Source organism: Phasianus colchicus, chromosome 36, assembly GCF_987193195.1.
Source record: "Phasianus colchicus chromosome 36, bPhaCol1.hap1.1, whole genome shotgun sequence".
NCBI classification, from domain to species: domain Eukaryota; kingdom Metazoa; phylum Chordata; class Aves; order Galliformes; family Phasianidae; genus Phasianus; species Phasianus colchicus.
Window position 1 is genome coordinate 2212877 of NC_143471.1, and position 22312 is coordinate 2235188.

The 22312-nt window shown below is 63.0% G+C and overlaps 2 protein-coding genes across 3 annotated transcripts in view; one reads left to right on the forward strand and one right to left on the reverse strand.

The window, feature by feature from the left end:
- Positions 1-22312, reverse strand: part of CHD3 (chromodomain helicase DNA binding protein 3) — a 106046-nt gene that overhangs the window by 70069 nt on the left and 13665 nt on the right. For both annotated transcript variants that reach the window (XM_090129477.1, XM_090129476.1), the window contains exons 3-12: positions 19709-19882; positions 18934-19058; positions 15759-15997; positions 14157-14287; positions 12089-12224; positions 11946-12008; positions 10407-10585; positions 8454-8687; positions 7002-7199; positions 5247-5461 (exon numbers count right to left, since the gene is read on the reverse strand). In XM_090129477.1, the coding sequence (XP_089985603.1) occupies positions 5247-5461; positions 7002-7199; positions 8454-8687; positions 10407-10585; positions 11946-12008; positions 12089-12224; positions 14157-14287; positions 15759-15997; positions 18934-19058; positions 19709-19882 (1694 nt within the window). The remainder of the gene's footprint in view (positions 1-5246; positions 5462-7001; positions 7200-8453; positions 8688-10406; positions 10586-11945; positions 12009-12088; positions 12225-14156; positions 14288-15758; positions 15998-18933; positions 19059-19708; positions 19883-22312) is intronic.
- Positions 17120-18643, forward strand: LOC149913588 (uncharacterized). Its single transcript, XM_090129320.1, has 2 exons — positions 17120-17950; positions 17981-18643. Exons 1-2 carry the CDS (start codon positions 17120-17122, stop codon positions 18221-18223), a joined length of 1074 nt encoding a protein of 357 aa, XP_089985446.1. The 3' UTR covers positions 18224-18643.

Genomic DNA, 22312 nt, shown 5'->3' on the forward strand with positions numbered 1-22312 from the left:
CATAGGGACAGAAGGCACCCATGGGGACAGAAGGGAGCTAAAGAGACAGTGGGCACACATGGGGACACAAGGGATCTAAGGGGACAACGAGGCACCCACGGGGACAATGGAGCACCTATGGGAACAATGGGAACCCATAGGGACAATGAGGCACTTAAGGGGACAGTGAGCACACATAGGGGACAACAAGACACCCATGGGGACAATGAGGCACTTAAGGGGACAATGAGCACCTATAGGGGACAACAAGACACCCATGGGGACAATGAGGCACTTAAGGGGACAATGAGCACCTATAGGGGACAACAAGACACCTATGGGGACAATGAGGCACTTAAGGGGACAATGAGCACCCATAGGGGACAACAAGACACCTATGGGGACAATGAGGCACTTAAGGGGACAATGAGCACCCATAGGGGACAACGAGGCACTCATGGGGACAATGAGGCACTTAAGGGGACAGTGAGCACCCATAGGGGACAACAAGACACCTATGGGGACAATGAGCACCCGTAGGGGACTACAAGACACCCGTGGGGACAATGAGGCACTTAAGGGGACAGTGAGCACCCATAGGGGACAACAAGACACCCATGGGGACAATGAGGCACTTAGGGGGACAGTGAGCACCCATAGCGGACAACAAGACACCTATGGGGACAATGAGGCACTTAAGGGGACAATGAGCGCCCATAGGGGACAACAAGACACCTATGGGGACAATGAGGCACTTAAGGGGACAATGAGCACCCGTAGGGGACAACAAGACACCTATGGGGACAATGAGGCACTTATGGGGACAATGAGCACCCACAGGGGACAACAAGACACCTATGGGGACAATGAGCACCCACAGGGGACAACAAGACACCTATGGGGACAATGAGGCACTTAAGGGGACAATGAGCACCCATTGGGGACAACAAGACACCCATGGGGACAATGAGGCACTTAGGGGGACAGTGAGCACCCATAGGGGACAACAAGACACCTATGGGAACAATGAGGCACTTAAGGAGACAATGAGCACCCATAGGGGACAACGAGGCACTCATGGGGACAATGAGACACTTAAGGGGACAGTGAGCACCCATAGAGGACAACGAGGCACTCAGGGGGACAATGAGGCACCCATAGGGGACAGGAGGCACTGGAGGTGACAGCGGAGCCAAAGGGGACACGGGGACAGCTGGCAGTGACAGCCAGGCAGGATTCCTGGTGACAGCCGGGGACACGAATGGCACCGCAGGGCCACCAGGGGTCACTTTGTCACCGGGAGTGACAGCCCAGCAATGGGGTCAGCTGGGGACAGCGGGTCACAGCAGGGACAGCGGGTTAGGATGGCGTCTGGGGACATGGGGACAGCTGGGGACAGCTGGACAGGGATGGGGGACACTTGGGGACAGCAAGACAGGGTGTGGATGGGGACAATTTGAGGACAGCCAGACAGGGTATGGGGGCATCTGGGGACATCCAGATAGGGGACAGGGACATCTGGGGACACTTGGGACATGGGGGCACCTGGGGACACTCAGGGGACATGGGGACACGTGGGGACACACAGACAGGGCATGGGGTCACCTGAGGACACTTAGGGGACAGGGACACTTGGGGACACACAGACAGGACATGGGGACACGTGGGGACACTCAGGGGACATGGGGACACTTGGGGACACACAGACAGGACATGGGGTCACCTGGGGACACTCAGGGGACATGGGGACACAGACAGGACATGGGGTCACCTGAGGACACTCAGGGGACATGGGGACACTTGGGGACACACAGACAAGACATGGGGTCACCTGAGGACACTCAGGGGACATGGGGACACGTGGGGACACACAGACAGGGCATGGGGTCACCTGGGGACACTCAGGGGACATGGGGACACTTGGGACACACAGACAGGACATGGGGTCACCTGAGGACACTCAGGGGATGGGGACACTTGGGGACACACAGACAGGGCATGGGGTCACCTGAGGACACTTAGGGGACATGGGGACACTTGGGGAGACACAGGCAGGGCATGGGGACACCTGGGGACACTCAGGGGACATGGGGACACACAGACAGGACATGGGGTCACCTGAGGACACTCAGGGGACATGGGGACATGTGGGGACACACAGACAAGACATGGGGTCATCTGAGGACACTCAGGGGACAGGGACACTTAGGGGACAGGGCATGGGGTCACCTGGGGACACTCAGGGGACATGGGGACACTTGGGGAGACACAGGCAGGGCATGGGGACACCTGGGGACACTCAGGGGACATGGGGACACACAGACAGGACATGGGGTCACCTGAGGACACTCAGGGGACATGGGGACACTTGGGGACACACAGACAGGGCATGGGGTCACCTGGGGACACTCAGGGGACATGGGGACACTTGGGACACACAGACAGGACAAGGGGTCACCTGGGGACACTCAGGGGACATGGGGACACTTGGGGACACACAGACAGGGCATGGGGTCACCTGGGGACACTTAGGGGACATGGGGACACTTGGGGACACACAGACAGGGCATGGGGTCACCTGGGGACACTCAGGGGACATGGGGACACTTGGGACACACAGACAGGACATGGGGTCACCTGGGGACACTCAGGGGACATGGGGACACTTGGGACACACAGACAGGACATGGGGTCACCTGAGGACACTCAGGGGACGGGGACACTTGGGGACACACAGACAGGGCATGGGGTCACCTGAGGACACTCAGGGGACAGGGACACTTAGGGGACAGGGCATGGGGTCACCTGGGGACACTCAGGGGACATGGGGACACTTGGGGACACGCAGGCAGGGCGTGGGGTCACCTGGGGACACTCAGGGGACATGGGGACACTTGGGGACACACGGACAGGACATGGGGTCACCTGGGGACACCTGGACAGCACATGGGGACACTTGGGGACAGGGACGCCTGCGGCAGCCCAGGGGATGTCAGGGACGCCCCCAAGGGTGTCCCCATGGGTGCCCCCCCCCCCAAACCCCACCTACCCCCACTGGATGGACCCAGGTGTCACCCGGGGTCACCTCTGGGTGCTGACTGTCACCCGTGGGTGCCGGGGGTGTCCCCAAAGGCACTGGGGTCCCTCAGCCCTGCGTTGACGTCACCCAAAGTCCTCCATCTGGGTTGGGACCCCTCCCCCATCCTGGGTGCTGGGGGTCATTTAGGGGGCACCCGAGGGTGCTGGGGGTCACCCAAAGATACAGGGGACACCAGTGGGTGCTGAGGGACACCCAGGGACACAGAGTGGGTGCTGGGGGGTCACCCAGGAGACACCCGTGGGTGCTGGGAGTCCCTCAGGGACGCAGGGGACACGCATGGGTGCTGGGGGACACTCAGGGGACACCTGATGGGTGCTGGGAGACACTCGAGGGACACAGGAGACACCTGTGGGTGTTGGGAGACACCCAGGGGACACAGGATACCTGTGGGTGCTGGGGGTCACCCAGGGGATGCAAAGGACACCCGTGGGTGCTGGGGGACACCCAGGGACGCAAAGGACACCCGTGGGTGCTGGGGGACACCCAGGGACGCAGAGGACACCCGTGGGTGCTGGGGGACACCCAGGACACACCCGCGGGTACTGCAGGTCCCCCAGGGACGCAGGGGACACCAGTGGGTGCCAGGGGTCCCCCAGGAGACACCCGTGGGTGCTGAGGGACACCCAGGGACGCAGGAGACACCCGTGGGTGCTGGGGGACACCTAGGGATGCAGGGGACACGCAGGGATGCAGGGGACACCCGTGGGTGCTGGGGGCCACCCAGGAGACACCCGCGGGTACTGCAGGTCCCCCAGGGACGCAGGGGACACCAGTGGGTGCCAGGGGTCCCCCAGGAGACACCCGTGGGTGCTGAGGGACACCCAGGGACGCAGAGGACACCCGTGGGTGCTGGGGGCCACCCAGGGATGCAGGGGACACCCAGGGACGCAGAGGACACCCGTGGGTGCTGGGGGACACCTAGGGATGCAGGGGACACGCAGGGATGCAGGGGACACCCGTGGGTGCTGGGGGACACCCAGAGATGCAGAGGACACCTGTGGGTGCTGGGGGCCAGCCAGGAGACACCCGCGGGTACTGCAGGTCCCCCAGGGACGCAGGGGACACCAGTGGGTGCCAGGGGTCCCCCAGGAGACACCCGTGGGTGCTGAGGGACACCCAGGGACGCAGAGGACACCCGTGGGTGCTGGGGGCCACCCAGGGATGCAGGGGACACCCAGGGACGCAGAGGACACCCGTGGGTGCTGGGGGACACCTAGGGATGCAGGGGACACGCAGGGATGCAGGGGACACCCGTGGGTGCTGGGGGACACCCAGAGATGCAGAGGACACCTGTGGGTGCTGGGGGCCAGCCAGGAGACACCCACGGGTACTGCAGGTCCCCCAGGGACGCAGGGGACACCAGTGGGTGCCAGGCGTCCCCCAGGAGACACCCGTGGGTGCTGGGGGCCACCTAGGGATGCAGGGGACACGCAGGGACGCAGAGGACACCCGTGGGTGCTGGGGGCCACCCAGGAGACACCCGCGGGTACTGCAGGTCCCCCAGGGACGCAGGGGACACCAGTGGGTGCCAGGGGTCCCCCAGGAAACACCCGTGGGTGCTGAGGGACACCCAGGGACGCAGAGGACACCCGTGGGTGCCAGGGGTCCCCCAGGAGACACCCGTGGGTGCTGAGGGACACCCAGGGACGCAAAGGACACCCGTGGGTGCTGGGGGACACCTAGGGATGCAGGGGACACGCAGGGATGCAGGGAACACCCGTGGGTGCTGGGGGCCAGCCAGGAGACACCCACGGGTACTGCAGGTCCCCCAGGGACGCAGGGGACACCAGTGGGTGCCAGGGGTCCCCCAGGAGACACCCGTGGGTGCTGAGGGACACCCAGGGATGCAGAGGACACCCGTGGGTGCTGGGGGACACCTAGGGATGCAGGGGACACCCAGGGACGCAGAGGACACCCGTGGGTGCTGGGGGACACCCAGGGACGCAGGGGACACCCAGGGACACAGAGGACACCCGTGGGTGCTGGGGGACACCTAGGGATGCAGGGGACACCCAGGGATACAGGGGACACCCAGGGATACAGGGGACACCCGTGGGTGCTGGGGGACACCCAGGAGACACCCGCGGGTACTGCAGGTCCCCCAGGGATGCAGGGGACACCAGTGGGTGCCAGGGGTCCCCCAAGGGACACCCACGGGTGCCCCCACCTGTGGTTGATGATGCGGTGCACCGTCATCCACTCGGGTTTGATGCCGTAGCGGTAGAAGCGCTCCTCCATGCCGCCGTACAGGGGGTCCTGGCTGTGTCCCCTTTTGTCACTCTTGGTGTCATCGTCCCCGGAGCCGTAATCCAGGGGGGGGGGCTCGTCCATGTCGTTCTTGCGCTGGTAGTTGCGGTACATCACCAGGTGGAAGATCTCCAGCTGGGGGTGGGGACACACGTGAGTGAGGGAGGGAGGGGGTCTGGGTGGCCCCGTGCCCTCCTAGGTGGGTATAAGGGGGTGGCCCCCGTGCCATGTCCCCTCCTAGGTTGGTCACAGAGCTGTCCCCTGTCCCTGAGCACCCCCAGGTTGGTCACATGGGTGGCCCTGACCCCCCCAGGTTGGTGACAAGGGCGTACCCTGTCCCTGAGTACCCACAGAGTGGGGTGGCTCTGACCCCAGGGTGGGCACAGGGGCGTCCCCTGAGTTCCCCCAGGTTGGCCACATGGCTGTCCCCACCCCCAGGTTGGTCACAGGGGTGTCCCCTGTCCCACAGACCCCCCCAGATTGATGACAAGGGTGTCCCCTACCCCTGAGTACCCCCAGAGTGGGGTGGGCACAGGGGTGGCCCTGACCCCAGGGTGGGCACAAGGGCGTCCCCTGAGTTCCCCCAGGTTGGTCACAGTGACGTCCCCTGACCCAGAGCCCCCCCAGGTTGGTCACATGGCTGTCCCCACCCCCAGGTGGGTGACAAGGGAGTCCCCTGTCCCACAGACCCCCCCAGATTGGTGACAAGGGTGTCCCCTACCCCTGAGTACCCCCAGAGTGGGGTGGGCACAGGGATGGTCCTGACCCCAGGGTGGGCACAAAAGCCATCCCCTGAGTCCCCACAGAGGGGTCACAGGGCTGTCCCCAGCCCCCAGGTTGTCACCAGGGTGTCCCACAGACCCCCCCAGGTTGGTGACAAGGGTGTCCCCTGTCCCTGAGTACCCACAGAGTGGGGTGGCTCTGACCCCAGGGTGGGCACAGGGGCGTCCCCTGAGTTCCCCCAGGTTGGCCACATGGCTGTCCCCACCCCCAGGTTGGTCACAGGGGTGTCCCCTGTCCCACAGACCCCCCCAGGTTGGTGACAAGGGCGTCCCCTACCCCTGAGTACCCCCAGAGTGGGGTGGGCACAGGGATGGCCTTGACCCCAGGGTGGGCACAAGGGCGTCCCCTGAGTTCCCCCAGGTTGGTCACAGCGACGTCCCCTGGCCCAGAGCCCCCCCTGGTTGGTCACAGGGCTGTCCCCACCCCCAGGTTGGTCACAGGGGTGTCCCCTGTCCCACAGACCCCCCCAGGTTGGTGACAAGGGCGTCCCCTACCCCTGAGTACCCCCAGAGTGGGGTGGGCACAGGGGTGGCCCTGACCCCAGGGTGGGCACAAGAGCCATCCCCTGAGTCCCCACAGAGGGGTCACAGGGCTGTCCCCACCCCCAGGTGGGTGACAAGGGAGTCCCCTGTCCCACAGACCCCCCCAGATTGGTGACAAGGGTGTCCCCTACCCCTGAGTACCCCCAGAGTGGGGTGGGCACAGGGGTGGCCTTGACCCCAGGGTGGGCACAAGGGCGTCCCCTGAGTTCCCCCAGGTTGGTCACAGCGACGTCCCCTGGCCCAGAGCCCCCCCTGGTTGGTCACAGATGTGTCCCCATCCCCCCAAATCAAATCCCAGCACCGCCCCCAGCCCCCCCAGATGCCCCCCATCCCCTCTCCCCCCTCAGTACCTGCAGCTCCTTGATCCAGGAGCAGTGCCAGTAGGACAACCCCACCCATTTGACAAAGAACTCGCGCTCGGAGCGGCCCTGCAGCACTTTGGGGGGACCCTCGGGGGGGCCCTCGGGGGGAGGCACAGCCACGGGGGGGGGCGGCTCCCCCCACCGCCAGTACAGGATCTTCTGCACTCGGCCCTTCAGCACTGGGCACTGCAGGGACAAAGGGTTGGGGGCACGGGGACCCTCCATGTGGGGACACCCCCAGCCCACGTCCCACCCCATCCATGTCTCCACCCCATCCATGTCCCTGTCCTGCTCCTGTCCCCACCCCATCCCTGTCCCCACCCCATCCCTGTCCCTGTCCTGCTCCTGTCCCCACCCCATCCCTGTCCCCATCCCTGTCCTGCCGCTGTCCCATCCCATCCATGTCCCTGTCCTGCCCCTGCCCCCACCCCATCCCTGTCCCCATCCCTGTTCCTGTCCTCACCCCATCCATGTCCCTGTCCTGCTCCTGTCCCCACCCCGTCCATGTCCCCACCCCATCCATGTCCCTGTCCTGCTACTGTCCCCACCCCATCCCTGTCCCCATCCCTGTCCCCATCCCATCCATGTCCCTGTCCTGCCCCTGTCCCCATCCCTGTTCCTGTCCCCACCCCATCCATGTCCCTGTCCTGCCCCTGTCCCCACCCCATCCTTGTCCCATCCCATCCATGCCCCATCCCCGTCCCATCCCCATCCCATCCATGCCCCCATCCATGCCCCATCCGTGCGCCATCCATGTTCTATCCCCGTCCCATCCATGTCCCCATCCCATCCGTGCCTTCATCCCCGTCCCATTCCCCATCCCATCCGTGTCCCCATCCCCGTCCCATCCCTGCCCCATTCCATCCCCATCCCCATCCCATCCATGTCCCCATCCCATCCGTGCCTTCATCCCCGTCCCATTCCCCATCCCATCCGTGTCCCCATCCCCGTCCCATCCCCGTCCCATCCCTGCCCCATTCCATCCCCATCCCCATCCCATCCATGCCCCCATCCCATCCGTGCCTTCATCCCCGTCCCATCCATGCCCCCATTCCATCCATGTCCCCATCCCATCCCTGCCTTCAGTCCTGTCCCATCCATGTCCCCATCCCATCCATGCCCCATCCCCATCCCATCCTCATCCCATCCATGCCCTCATCCTCATCCCCTCCATGCCCTCATCCCCATCCCATCCATGCCCTCATCCTCATCCCATCCGTGCCCCCATCCCCATCCGTGCCCCCATCCCCATCCGTGCCCCCATCCCCATCCGTGCCCCCATCCCCATCCCATTCCCATCCCACCCCCATCCATGCCCCCATCCCATCCATGCCCCCATCCTGCCCACCCCATCCGCATCCCCATCCCAAATTTCCCACCCCCTCCCCATCCCACTGCCTCCCCCTCCCCCCCCTTACTTCCCCCCCCCCCCCCACTCACGGTGCATCTGGGGCAGAGCCACTCCCCGTTGGGGACCTCAGGCAGGGGGGGGTTGAGGCAGTGGATGTGGTAGGAGGAGATGCAGGCGTCGCAGCACAGCAGCTCCCCGCCGTCCTTGCACACGCGGCAGTACTCCATGTGGTCGTCCTCCTCCTCCTTCTCGCCTTCCTCCTCCAGCTCTTCCTCGTACTCCTCCTCCTCCTCCTTCGCCTCCCACTGCACCCCCTCCTTCTCCTGGGGGCACAGGGGGCGTCGGGGGGGGACAACGGGGGATCCCACAGCCCTCTCAAAGGGCGCAGAATGCTTTCAGGGACCCCAAAACCCTCTCATAGACACCTAAACCCTCTCAAGGATCCCAAACCCATCCCAGACCCCACCCTAAGAATCCCAAAACTCTCTCAGGAACACCTAAGTCCTCTCAAGGACCCCAAACCCATCCCAGACCCCACCCTAAGAATCCCAAAACCCCCTCATGAACACCAAAACCCTCTCAAGGATCCCAAACCCATCCCAGACCCCCACCTTAGGAATCCCAAAACCCTCTCAGGAACACCAAAACCCTCTCAAGGACCCCAAACTCATCCTAGACCCCACCCTAAGAATCCCCAAACCCTCTCAGGAACACCTAAACCCTCTCAAAGACCCCAAACCCAACCCAGACCCCACCCCAGGAATCCCAAAACCCCCTCATGAACACCAAAACCCTCTCAAGGACCCCAAACTCATCCCAGACCCCACCCCAGGAATCCCAAAACCTTCTCATGAATACCTAAATCCTCTCAAGGACCCCAAACCCATCCCAGACCCCACACCAGGAGTCCCAAAACCATCTCAGGGACCCCTCCAGAGACCCCAAAACTCTCTCAGGAACACCTAAACCCTCTCAAGGATCCCAAACTCATCCCAGACCCCATCCAAGGAATCCCAAAACCCTCTCACAAACACCTAAGTCCTCTCAAGGACCCCAAACCCACCCCAGACCCCACACCAGGACTCCCAAAACCATCTCAGGGACCCCTCCAGAGACCCCAGAACCCTCTCACGGACCCCAAAACTCTCTCACAAACACCTAAACCCTCTCAAGGATCCCAAACTCATCCCAGACCCCATCCAAGGAATCCCAAAACCCTCTCACAAACACCTAAGTCCTCTCAAGGACCCCAAACCCATCCCAGACCCCACCCTAAGAATCCCAAAACCCCCTCATGAACACCAAAACCCTCTCAAGGATCCCAAACCCATCCCAGACCCCACCCTAAGAATCCCAAAACTCTCTCAGGAACACCTAAACCCTCTCAAGGATCCCAAACCCATCCCAGACCCCCACCTTAGGAATCCCAAAACCCTCTCAGGAACACCTAAACCCTCTCAAAGACCCCAAACCCAACCCAGACCCCACCCCAGGAATCCCAAAACCCTCTCATGAACACCTAAACCCTCTCAAGGATCCCAAACCCATCCCAGACCCCACCCTAAGAATCCCAAAACTCTCTCAGGAACACCTAAGTCCTCTCAAGGACCCCAAACCCATCCCAGACCCCCAGACCCCTCCTCAAGAACCCAGGACCCCTCTAAGGACCCTCAAACTTCCTGAAGGACCCGGGACCCCTCTAAAGACCCTCAAACCTCCTCAAGGACCCGGGACCCCTCTAAAGACCCTCAAACGTCCCCAAGGTCCCGGGACCCCACTAAAGACCCTCAAACCTCCTCAAGGACCCGGGACCCCTCTAAGGACCCTCAAACCTCCTCAAGAACCTGGGACCCCTCTAAGGACCCTCAAACCTCCTCAAGAACCTGGGACCCCTCTAAAGACCCTCAAACCTCCTCAAGGACCCAGGACCCCTCTAAGGACCCTCAAACCTCCTCAAGGACCCAGGACCCCTCTAAGGACCCTCAAACCTCCTCAAGGAGCCTCCTAAGTGTCCACAGCCCCCCCCCCAGACCCCCACTCACGCAGTGGGGGCAACTCCAGCGACCCTCGGGCGCACGGTCGAGCTCGGGGTCGAGGCAGACGAGGTGGTAGGCACGGGGGCAAGTGTCACACAGGATGATCTCCCCCCCCTGCTGGCACACCTCACAGTAGTCCTGGTGGTCCGTTTCGTAGCCATCCCCGTCCTCCTCTGGCCCCGGACCTGTATGGAGAGCACTGCATGCTGCCAATGCAGCCCCACGGATTGGGGGGACATCGGGGGGGGAATGGGGACAGCAGGAGGGGAAGGGAGCATGGGGACAGGAGGGGGATATGGGGATGGGGGGGACATGGGGACAGGAGGGGGGCATGGGGACAGGAGGATGGGGGGGTGATGGGGAGAGGAGGGGGACATGGGATGGGGGGGATATGGGGACAGGAGGGGGATATGGGGACAGGAGGGGGAAAGGAGAAGGGGGGGTTATGGAGACAGGAGGGGGACATGGGGATGGGGGGGGTGATGAGGACAGGAGAGGAAATGGGACATGGGGGCAGGAGAGGGACATGGGTACAGGATGGGGACACGGGGATGGGGGGTGATGGGGACAGGAGGGGGACATGGGGATGGGGATGATGGGGACAGGAGGGGGACATGGGGATGGGGGGGAAAATGGGGACAGCAGGGGAAAGGGGACATGGGGACAGGAGGGGGACATGGTTACAGGAGTGGAAATGGGGAAAATGGGGACAGGAGGGGGACACGGGGATGAGGGGTGATGGGGACAGGAGGGGGACATGGGGATGGGGGGGAAAATGGGGACAGGAGGGGAAAGGGGACATGGGGGCAGGAGGGGGACATGGTTACAGGAGTGGAAATGGGGAAAATGGGGACAGGAGGGGGACACGGGGATGAGGGGTGATGGGGACAGGAGGGGGACATGGGGACACGGGGGCAGGAGGGGAACATGGGGACACGGGCAGGAGGGGAACATGGGGACACAGGGGCAGGAGGGGGACATGGGGACATGGGGATGGGGGGGGTGATGGGGACAGGAGGGGGACATGAGGATGGTGGTGATGGGAACAGGAGGGGAAAGGGGACACGGGGGCAGGAGGGGACACGGGGACAGGAGTGGAAAGGGGACATGGGGATGGGAAGGGTGATGGGGACAGGAGGGGGACATGGGGACGGCGGTGATGGGAAGGGTGATGGGGACAGGAGGGGAAAGGGGATGGGGGGGTGATGGGGACAGGAGGGGAAAGGGGACATGGGGATGGGAAGGGTGATGGGGACAGGAGGGGGACATGGGGACGGCGGTGATGGGGACAGGAGGGGAAAGGGGACACGGGGGCAGGAGTGGAAATGGGAAAATGGGGACAGGATGGGGACATGGGGATGGGGGTGATGGAGATAGGAGGGGAAAGGGGACACGGGGGCAGGAGGGGGACACGGGGACAGGAGGGGGACACGGGGACAGGAGGGGGACACGGGGACAGGAGGGGGACACGGGGATGGGGGGTGATGGGGACAGGAGGGGGACATGGGGATGGGGATGATGGGGACAGGAGGGGGGGGCTCTCACCGTGCCCAGGCACAGCGGCCGTCCCTGCGGGGCCGCGCTCCCTGTTGAGGACAGTGCAGGGAACTGCGAGGAGAGACGGCGACGTCACCCGAGGTCCCCGAGGCGGGGTGACAGCGAGGGGGGGTGGCTTTGGGGACGCTCACCCTTCTTCTTTTTACGGCCCGGCCGGCCCCGTTTCAGCTTCTTGATGCGGCCGGCGGGGTCGGAGCGGGCGGATGCGCTGTGGACGCTCGAGCTCTCGGCGTCAGATTCCTCCTCTGCCTCCCCGGCGTCCTCGCTCTGCGTGGGGGGGTGGCAGTTGGGGACAACAGGGGGACGTATATAGGGACAAAGGGACCCAGGGATATGAGGACACGGGGACGAGGGGACGTTGGGATGAGGAGATGCGGGGATGAGGGGATTTGGGGATATTGAGGACATGGGGATGAGGGGACGCGGGGTCACAGGGATACGGGGACATGGGGACGAGGGGACGTGGGGACACGGGTCACAGGGATATGGAAACAAGGGGACATGGGGACAAGGGGACGTTGGGATGAGGAGATGCGGGGATGAGGGGATTTGGGGATATTGAGGACATGGAGATGAGGGGACGCGGGGTCACAGGGATACGGGGACATGGGGACGAGGGGACGTGGGGACACGGGTCACAGGGATATGGAAACAAGGGGACATGGGGACAAGGGGACATTGGGATGAGGAGATGCGGGGATGAGGGGATTTGGGGATATTGAGGACATGGGGATGAGGGGACGTGGGGTCACAGATACGGGGACATGGGGACGAGGGGACATGGGGACACGGGTCACAGGGATATGGAAACAAGGGGACATGGGGACAAGGGGACATTGGGATGAGGAGATGCGGGGATGAGGGGATTTGGGGATATCGAGGACATGGGGATGAGGGGACGCGGGGTCACAGGGATAAGGAGACATGGGGACGAGGGGACGTGGGGACACGGGTCACAGGGATATGGGACACGGGGATACAGGGACACAGGGAAACAGAGATGAGGGGACACAGGGATACAGGGACATGGAGACGAGGGGACATGGGGATGAGGGGACACGGGTCACAGGGATATGGGGACACAGAAACAAGGGGACATGGGGACATGAGGACACGGAGATGAGGGGACATGGGGTCACAGGGATACAGGGACATGAGGATGAAGGGACACGGGGACATGGGGACAAGGGGACAAGGGGACACGGGGAAAAGGGGTCACAGGGATACAGGGACATGGGGATGAGGGGACATGGGGACGAGGGGACACGGGTCACAGAGACACAGAAACAAGGGGACGTGGGGACAAGGGGACATGAGGACACGGAGATGAGGGGACACAGGGTCACAGGGATATGGGGACACGGGGACGAGGGGACATGGGGACGAGGGGACACGGGTCACAGGGATATGGGGACACGGGGATACAGGGACATGGGGACGAGAGGACATGGGGATGAGGGGACACGGGGACACAGAAACAAGGGGACATGGGGACAAGGGAACATGGGGACACGGAGATGAGGGGACACGGGGACGAGGGGACACGGGGACGAGGGGACACGGGGTCACAGGGATACAGGGACACGGAAACAAGGGGACATGGGGACGAGGGGACACGGGGACATGAGGACACGGGGACATGAGGACACGGGGACATGAGGACACGGGGTCACAGGGATACAGGGACATGGGGATGAGGGGACGTGGGTCACAGAGACACAGAAACAAGGGGACGTGGGGACATGAGCACACGGAGATGAGGAGACACGGGGTCACAGGGATACGGGGACATGGGGACAAGAGGACACAGGGATGAGAGGACATGGGGACATGGAAACAAGGGGACATGGGGATGAGGGGACACGGGGACGAGGGGACACGGGGACATGAGGACACGGAGATGAGGGGACACAGGGATATGGGGACAAGGGGACACGGGGGCGAGGGGACATGGGGACACAGAGATGAGGGGACACAGGGATATGGGGACAAGGGGACACGGGGGCGAGGGGACAAGGGGACAAGGGGATGAGGGGACACAGACAGTGGGAAGCGGAGACGGTGACAAGAAGGGACAAGAGGGGCGCGTGGGGGCGAATGTGGGTGCGGGTGGCCCTGCAGGCTCGTGGGGCGGGGGGTCACGCAGTCAGGTGCCACAGCTTGGGGACACAGGGAGGGGACACCAGGAGGGGACCTCACCGAGCTGCTCTTCTTGCGCTTGCCGCCGATGACGCCCAGCTTGATCTTCAGCGGTGCCATCTTCTTCCCCTTCATCTTCCTCTTCAGCTCAGGCACCCGCGGGCTCTTACTGCGCTTCTTGTGGCCGGGTCCTGGGGGGGCGGGAGGGGGGACACGGCCACCACGTCCCCAAGGGGCACAAGTGGATGGGAGGAGCTTGCCCGGAGTGTGGGGGGAGCAGAGGGGACAGCGCTGTGTCCACAATATGAAGGGGACCCCAGGGTCTGGACGGGGTGTCCCCAATTCAAAGGGCACCCCAGGCTCTGGGCATGGTGTCCCCAACCAGGAATGGCACCCAAGGGTTTGGGCATGGTGTCCCCAACCAGGAATGGCACCATCTGGGCACGGTGTCCCCACCAGGAATGGGATCTCAGAGTCTGGGCAAAGTATCCCCAACCAGGAATGGCACCCCAGGGCGTGGGCACAGTATCCCCAACCAGGAATGGCACCCAAGGGTCTGGGCACGGTGTCCCCAACCAGGAATGGCACCCCAGGGTCTGGGCACGGTGTCCCCACCAGGAATGGCACCCAGGATCCGGGCACGGTGTCCCCACCAGGAATGGCACCCAGGGTCTGGGCACGGTGTCCCCACCAGGAATGGCACCCAGGATCCGGGCACGGTGTCCCCACCAGGAATGGCACCCAGGATCCGGGCACGGTGTCCCCACCAGGAATGGCACCCAGGGTCTGGGCACGGTGTCCCCACCAGGAATGGCACCCAGGGTCTGGGCACGGTGCCCCCCACCAGAAATGTCACCCCAGGGCCTGGGCACAGTGTCCCCAACCAGGAATGGCACCCAGGGTCCGTGCACGGTGTCCCAAAACACAAATGCCACACCAGGGTCTGGGCATGGTGTCCCCAACCAGGAATGGCACCCCAGGGTCTGGGCACGGTGTCCCCACCAGGAATGACACCCAGGGCCTGGGCACAGTGTCCCCAACCAGAAATGTCACCCCAGGGTCTGGGCAAAGTGTCCCCAACCAGAAATGTCACCCAGGGTCCGTGCACGGTGTCCCCACCAGGAATGGCACCCAAGGGTCTGGGCACGGTGTCCCTAACCAGGAATGGCACCCCAGGCTCTGGGCACGGTGTCCCCACCAGAAATGGCACCCAGGATCTGGGCACGGTGTCCCCAACCAGGAATGGCACCAAGGGTCTGGGCACGGTGTTCCCAACCAGGAATGGCACCCAGGGTCTGGGCACGGTGTCCCCAACCAGAAATGTCACCCCAGGGTCTGGGCACGGTGTCCCCAACCAGGAATGGCACCCAGGGTTTGGGCACGGTGTCCCCAACCAGGAATGGCACCCAGGGCCTGGGCACGGTGTCCTCAACCAGGAATGGCACCCAGGATCCGGGCACGGTGTCCTCAACCAGGAATGGCACCCAGGATCCGGGCACGGTGTCCTCAACCAGGAATGGCACCCAGGATCCGGGCACGGTATCCCCAACCAGGAATGGCACCCCAGGCTCTGGGCACGGTGTCCCCACCAGGAATGGCACCCAGGGTCTGGTCACAGTGTCCCCCACCAGAAATGGCACCCCAGGGTCCCCCAGCCCCCACCTTTGCCCTCCTTGGTCTTGGCCTTGCGCAGGGGAGGCGGCGGCGCCTCGGGCGCCACGGCAGCGACGGCAGCCGACACCTGCTCAGCCACGGCGGCGGCGGCAGCGGCGGCGGCGGCGGCCACGGCGGCGGCGGAGCCCTTGAAGGGGTTGTTGGCGCTGAACTCGCGCCATTTGGCGCCCAGGATGGTCATCATCTTGGACATGGGGATCTTGGGGTTCTTCTTGGCGATCAGCGGCCTGCGGCGGGTGGCAGCGCGGCTGGGAACCCCCTCCTAAGGGCCCCCGGAACGCACCAAGGTGCCCCCATAGGGACCCCAGGGGGTGCCCCCAAAGCACCCCAAGGTAGCCCCAAAGCACCCCAAAGTGACTTCAGCTGCCCACCAAGCACCCTAAGGTACCCTCAAAGCACCCCAAGGGGCTTTCAACTGCCCCCAAAGCACCCCAAGGTGACTTCAGCTGCCCACCAAGCACCCTAAGGTACCCTCAAAGCACCCCAAAGAGCCTTCAGCTGCCCCCAAAGCACCCCCAAAGCACCCCAAAGTGACTTCAGCTGCCCACAAAGCACCCCAAGATGACTTCAGCTGCCCACCAAGCACCCTAAGGTACCCTCAAAGCACCCCAAAGAGCCTTCAGCTGCCCCCAAAGCACCCCCAAAGCACCCCAAAGTGAATTCAGCAGCCCACAAAGCACCCTAAGGTACCCCCAAAGCACCACAAGAGGCTTTCAGCTGCCCCCAAAGCACCCTAAGGTACCCTCAAAGCATCCCAAAGAGCCTCAGCTGCCCCCAAAGCACCCCCAAAGCACCCCAAAGTGACTTCAGCTGCCCACAAAGCACCCCAAGGGGCCTTCAGCTGCCAACTAAGCACCCGAAAGCACTCCCAGAGCACCCCAAGGGGCCTTCAGCTGCCAACTAAGCACCCGAAAGCACTCCCAGAGCACCCCAAGGGGCCTTCAGCTGCCCCCAAAGCACCCTAAGGTACCCCCAAAGCACCCCAAGGGGTTTTCAGCTGCCCCCAAACCACCCCAAGGTGACTTCAGCTGCCCCCAAAGCACCCTAAGGTACCCTCAAAGCACCCCAAAGAGCCTTCAGCTGCCCCCAAAGCACCCCAAGGAGCCTTCAGCTGCCCCCAAAGCACCTCAAAGTGACTTCAGCTGACACCAAAGCATCCCAAAATGCTCTCAAAGCATCTCAAGGTGCCCCAAAGCACTCCAAGATGCCCCCAGAGCACCCCAAGATGCCCTCAACTGCCCCCAGAGCACCCCAAATTCACTTCAACTGCCCCCCAAGGCACCCCAAAGCATCACAACACGTCCCCAAAGCACCCCAAAGTGACTGCAACTGCACCCAACAACCTCACCATGTCCTCAAAGCATCCCAAGGTGCCCTCAACTGCCTCCAGAGCACCCCAAGGTACCTTCAACTGCCCCCAAAGCACTCCAAGTTCACTTCAACTGCCCCCCAAAGCACTCCAAAGCACCCCAAGTTCACTTCAACTGCCTCCAAAGCACCCCACTGTGCTCCCAAAGCACCCCAACTTCACTTCTACTGCCCCCAAAGCACCCCAAGGTGCCCCCAAAGCACCTCAAGTTCACTTCAACTGCCCCCAAAGCATCCCACTGTGTCCCCAAAGCACCCCAACTTCACTTCAACTGCCCCCAAAGCACCCCAAGGTGCCTTCAGCTGCTCTCAAAGCATCTTACTGTGCCCCCAAAGCACCCCAAGTTCGCTTCAACAGCCCCCAAAGCACCCCAAGTTCACTTCAGCTGCCCCCAAAGCACCCCACTGTGCCCCCAAAGCACCCCAAGTTCGCTTCAACTGCCCCCAAAGCACCCCACTGTGCCCCCAAAGCACCCCAAGGCGACTTCAGCTGCCCCCAAAGCACCCCAAGTTCGCTTCAACTGCCCCCAAAGCACCCCAAGGTGCCTTCAGCTCCTCTCAAAGCACCCCAAGGTGCCCCCAAAGCACCCCAAGTTCGCTTCAACTGCCCCCAAAGCACCCCACTGTGCCCCCAAAGCACCCCAACTTCACTTCAACTGCCCCCAAAGCACCCCACTGTGCCCCCAAAGCACCCCAAGGTGACTTCAGCTGCCCCCAAAGCACCCCAACTTCACTTCAACTGCCCCCAAAGCGCCCCACTGTGCCCCCAAAGCACCCCAAGTTCGCTTCAACTGCCCCCAAAGCACCCCAAGGTGCCTTCAGCTCCCTCAAAGCACCCCAAGGTGCCCCCAAAGCACCCCAAGGTGACTTCAGCTGCCCCCAAAGCACCCCAAGTTCACTTCAATTGCCCCCAAAGGACCCCACTGTGCCCCCAAAGCACCCCAAGTTTGCTTCAACTGCCCCCAAAGCACCCCAAGGTGCCTTCAGCTCCTCTCAAAGCACCCCAAGGTGCCCCCAAAGCACCCCAAGTTCGCTTCAACTGCCCCCAAAGCACTCCACTGTGCCCCCAAAGCACCCCAAGGTGACTTCAGCTGCCCCCAAAGCACCCCAAGTTCACTTCAATTGCCCCCAAAGGACCCCACTGTGCCCCCAAAGCACCCAAAGTTCGCTTCAACTGCCCCCAAAGCACCCCAAGGTGCCTTCAGCTCCTCTCAAAGCACCCCAAGGTGCCCCCAAAGCACCCCAAGTTCGCTTCAACTGCCCCCAAAGCACCCCACTGTGCCCCCAAAGCACCCCAAGGTGACTTCAGCTGCCCCCAAAGCACCCCAAGTTCACTTCAACTGCCCCCAAAGCACCCCACTGTGCCCCCAAAGCACCCCAAGTTCACTTCAACTGCCCCCAAAGCGCCCCAACTTCACTTCAACTGCCCCCAAAGCGCCCCACTGTGCCTCCAAAGCACCCCAAGTTCGCTTCAACTGCCCCCAAAGCACCCCAAGGTGCCTTCAGCTCCTCTCAAAGCACCCCAAGGTGCCCCCAAAGCACCCCAAGTTTGCTTCAACTGCCCCCAAAGCACCCCAAGGTGCCTTCAGCTCCTCTCAAAGCACCCCAAGGTGCCCCCAAAGCACCCCAAGTTCGCTTCAACTGCCCCCAAAGCACTCCACTGTGCCCCCAAAGCACCCCAAGGTGACTTCAGCTGCCCCCAAAGCACCCCAACTTCACTTCAACTGCCCCCAAAGCGCCCCACTGTTCCCTCCAAAGCACCCCCAAGGTGCCTTCAGCAGCCCCCCACCCTCACCTCATGAACTGGCTGAATGCTTTGTAGTTGGTGAGCGTGTGATAGTCCTCCTCGGTGAAGATGTGGTCCACGTCCTCCAGCCCCCACGCACCCAACAGCTGCGCCGACGACTTCTGCTCCACCGGCTGCGCCCCCATAGGGACAGGAAGGTAAGAAGGGGACCCCAGCTACACCAGGACCCCCCCTTAGCTCCAACACATGCATCAAGACCCCCCCCATGGGGACAGGAAGGTCAGCATGGGGGTCTGGGGTCCCCCAGCTGCACCAGGACCCCCCCTTAGCCCCAACACAGGCATCAAGACCCCAACCATGGGGACAGGAAGGTCAGCATGGGTGCGTGGGGACCCCCAGCTGCACCAGGACCCCCCCCAGCCTCAACACAGGCACCAGGACCCCAACCATGGGGACAGGGAGGTCAGCATGGGAGCGTGGAGACCCCCAGTTGCACCAGGATCCCCCCTTAGCCCCAGCACAGGCATCAGGACCCCCCCACAGGGACAGGAAGGTCAGCACGGGAGCGTGGAGACCCCCAGCTGCACCAGGACCACCCCCAACCTCAACACAGGCATCAGGACCCCCCCCACAGGGTCAGGAAGATCAGGACAGGTGTGTGCAGACCCCCAGCTGCACCAGGATCCCCCTCCAAACCCCAACACAAGCACCAGGACCCCCCCATGGGGACAGGGAGGTCAGCATGGGTGTGTGGGGACCCCCAGCTGCACCAGGACCGCCCCCAACCCCAACAGAAGCATCAGGACCCCCCCCAAGGCCATACCTTCACCTTCTGCCCCCCCTCCTCGTCCATCTTTTTCCGCCTCTTTGTTTTCTTCTCCTTCTTCTCCCGGTGCTTCCGCCGTTTCTTTTTGGCCACGCCGCCGTAGTCGCTGCCGCCGCTCTCCGACTTCTCCCGGTACTCATCCCGCTCCGACTCAAACTCATCCTCGCTCACCTGCGTCACCCCAGACCCCCCCCAAGTCACCCCAACAACCCCCCCGTGTCACCCACCTCGAAGCCCGGAGCAACGACACCCCGCCTGTCACCTCCCTTCCGTCACACCCAGACCCCCACCCGTCACACCCAGACCCCCACCCGTCACCCCGAGTCCCACGTGTCACCCTCAAGTTCTGTCACCGACCCCATATGTCACCCCAGCACCTCCGTCAGTCATGCTGAGACCCCAATGTGTGACACCCGTGCTCCCAATTGCCACCCCGAGACCCCCAGGTGTCATCCCATGAACCCCTCTGTCACCCTGAGACCCCCATCTGTCACCTCGAGGACCACTGAGACTTGTCTGTCATCCCAAGACCCCCCATGTGTCACCCCAAGACCCTCTCTTCCACCCCAAGACCCCCATAGGTCACCCCAAGGCCCTGATGTGTCAGTCCCAGACCCTGACATGTCACCCCAAGACCCTGACATGTCATCCTGAGACCCCCATGTGTCATCCCAAGACCCTCTCTGTCACCCCAAGACCCCCACATGTCACCCCCAGACCTCCATGTGTCACCTTAAGCCTCCCTCTGTCACCGCAAGACCCCCACGTGTCACTCTACAACCCTCTCTGCCACCCCAAGACCCCCACGTGTTACCCCCAGACCTCCATGTGTCACCCCACGCCTCCCTCTGTCACCCCAAGACCCCCACGTGTCACCCCCAGACCTCCATGTGTCACCTCACGCCTCCCTCTGTCACCCCAAGACCCTCACGTGTCACCCCCAGACCTCCATGTGTCACCTTAAGCCTCCCTCTGTCACCCCAAGACCCCCACGTGTCACCCCAAGACCTCCACGTGTCACCTTAAGCCTCCCTCTGTCACCCCCAGACCTCCATGTGTCACCTTAAGCCTCCCTCTGTCACCCCAAGACCCCCACGTGTCACCCCAAGACCTCCACGTGTCACCTTAAGCCTCCCCCTGTCACCCCAAGACCCCCACGTGTCACTCTACAACCCTCTCTGCCACCCCAAGACCCCCACGTGTCACTCCCAGACCTCCACGTGTCACCTTAAGCCTCCTTCTGTCACCCCAAGACCCCCACGTGTCACTCTACAACCCTCTCTGCCACCCCAAGACCCCCACGTGTCACCCCCAGACCTCCATGTGTCACCCCACGCCTCCCTCTGTCACCCAAGACCCCCACGTGTCACCCCCAGACCTCCATGTGTCACCCCACGCCTCCCTCTGCCACCCCAAGACCCCCACGTGTCACCCCCAGACCTCCATGTGTCACCCCACGCCTCCCTCTGTCACCCCAAGACCCCCACATGTCACCCCCAGACCTCCATGTGTCACCTTAAGCCTCCCTCTGTCACCCCAAGACCCCCACGTGTCACCCCAAGACCTCCATGTGTCACCTCACGCCTCCCTCTGTCACCCCAAGACCCCCACGTGTCACCCCCAGACCTCCATGTGTCACCTTAAGCCTCCTTCTGTCACCCCAAGACCCCCACGTGTCACTCTACAACCCTCTCTGCCACCCCAAGACCCCCACGTGTTACCCCCAGACCTCCATGTGTCACCTCACGCCTCCCTCTGTCACCCCAAGACCCCCACGTGACACCCCCCGACCTCCATGTGTCACCTTAAGCCTCCCTCTGTCACCCCAAGACCCCCACGTGTCACCCCCAGACCTCCATGTGTCACCTTAAGCCTCCCTCTGTCACCCCAAGACCCCCACGTGTCACCCCAAGACCTCCACGTGTCACCTTAAGCCTCCCTCTGTCACCCCAAGACCCCCACGTGTCACCCCAAGACCCCCACGTGTCACCTCACGCCTCCCTCTGTCATCCCAAGACCCCCACGTGTCACCTCATGCCTCCCTCTGTCACCCCAAGACCCCCACGTGTCACCCCAAGACCTCCACGTGTCACCCCCAGACCTCCATGTGTCACCTCACGCCTCCCTCTGTCACCCCAAGACCCCCACGTGTCACTCTACAACCCTCTCTGCCACCCCAAGACCCCCACGTGTCACCCCCAGACCTCCACGTGTCACCTTAAGCCTCCTTCTGTCACCCCAAGACCCCCACGCGTCACTCTACAACCCTCTCTGCCACCCCAAGACCCCCACGTGTCACCCCAAGACCCCCACGTGTCACCTCACGCCTCCCTCTGTCATCCCAAGACCCCCACGTGTCACCTCATGCCTCCCTCTGTCACCCCAAGACCCCCACGTGTCACCCCAAGACCTCCACGTGTCACCTTAAGCCTCCTTCTGTCACCCCAAGACCCCCACGTGTCACTCTACAACCCTCTCTGCCACCCCAAGACCCCCACGTGTCACCCCCAGACCCCAAGACCTCAGATCTCCACGTGTCACCTTAAGCCTCCCTCTGCCACCCCAAGACCCCCACGCATCACCCCAAGACCCTCTCTGTCA

Excerpts from the sequence above, each read along its gene's own strand:
- LOC149913588 (XM_090129320.1), top strand. The coding sequence starts at position 17,120 with ATGTCCTCAAAGCATCCCAAGGTGCCCTCAACTGCCTCCAGAGCACCC. Across the intron at positions 17,951-17,980 it reads TGCCCCCAAAGCACCCCAAG|GTGCCCCCAAAGCACCCCAA; the intron begins GTGCCTTCAGCT and ends AAGCACCCCAAG.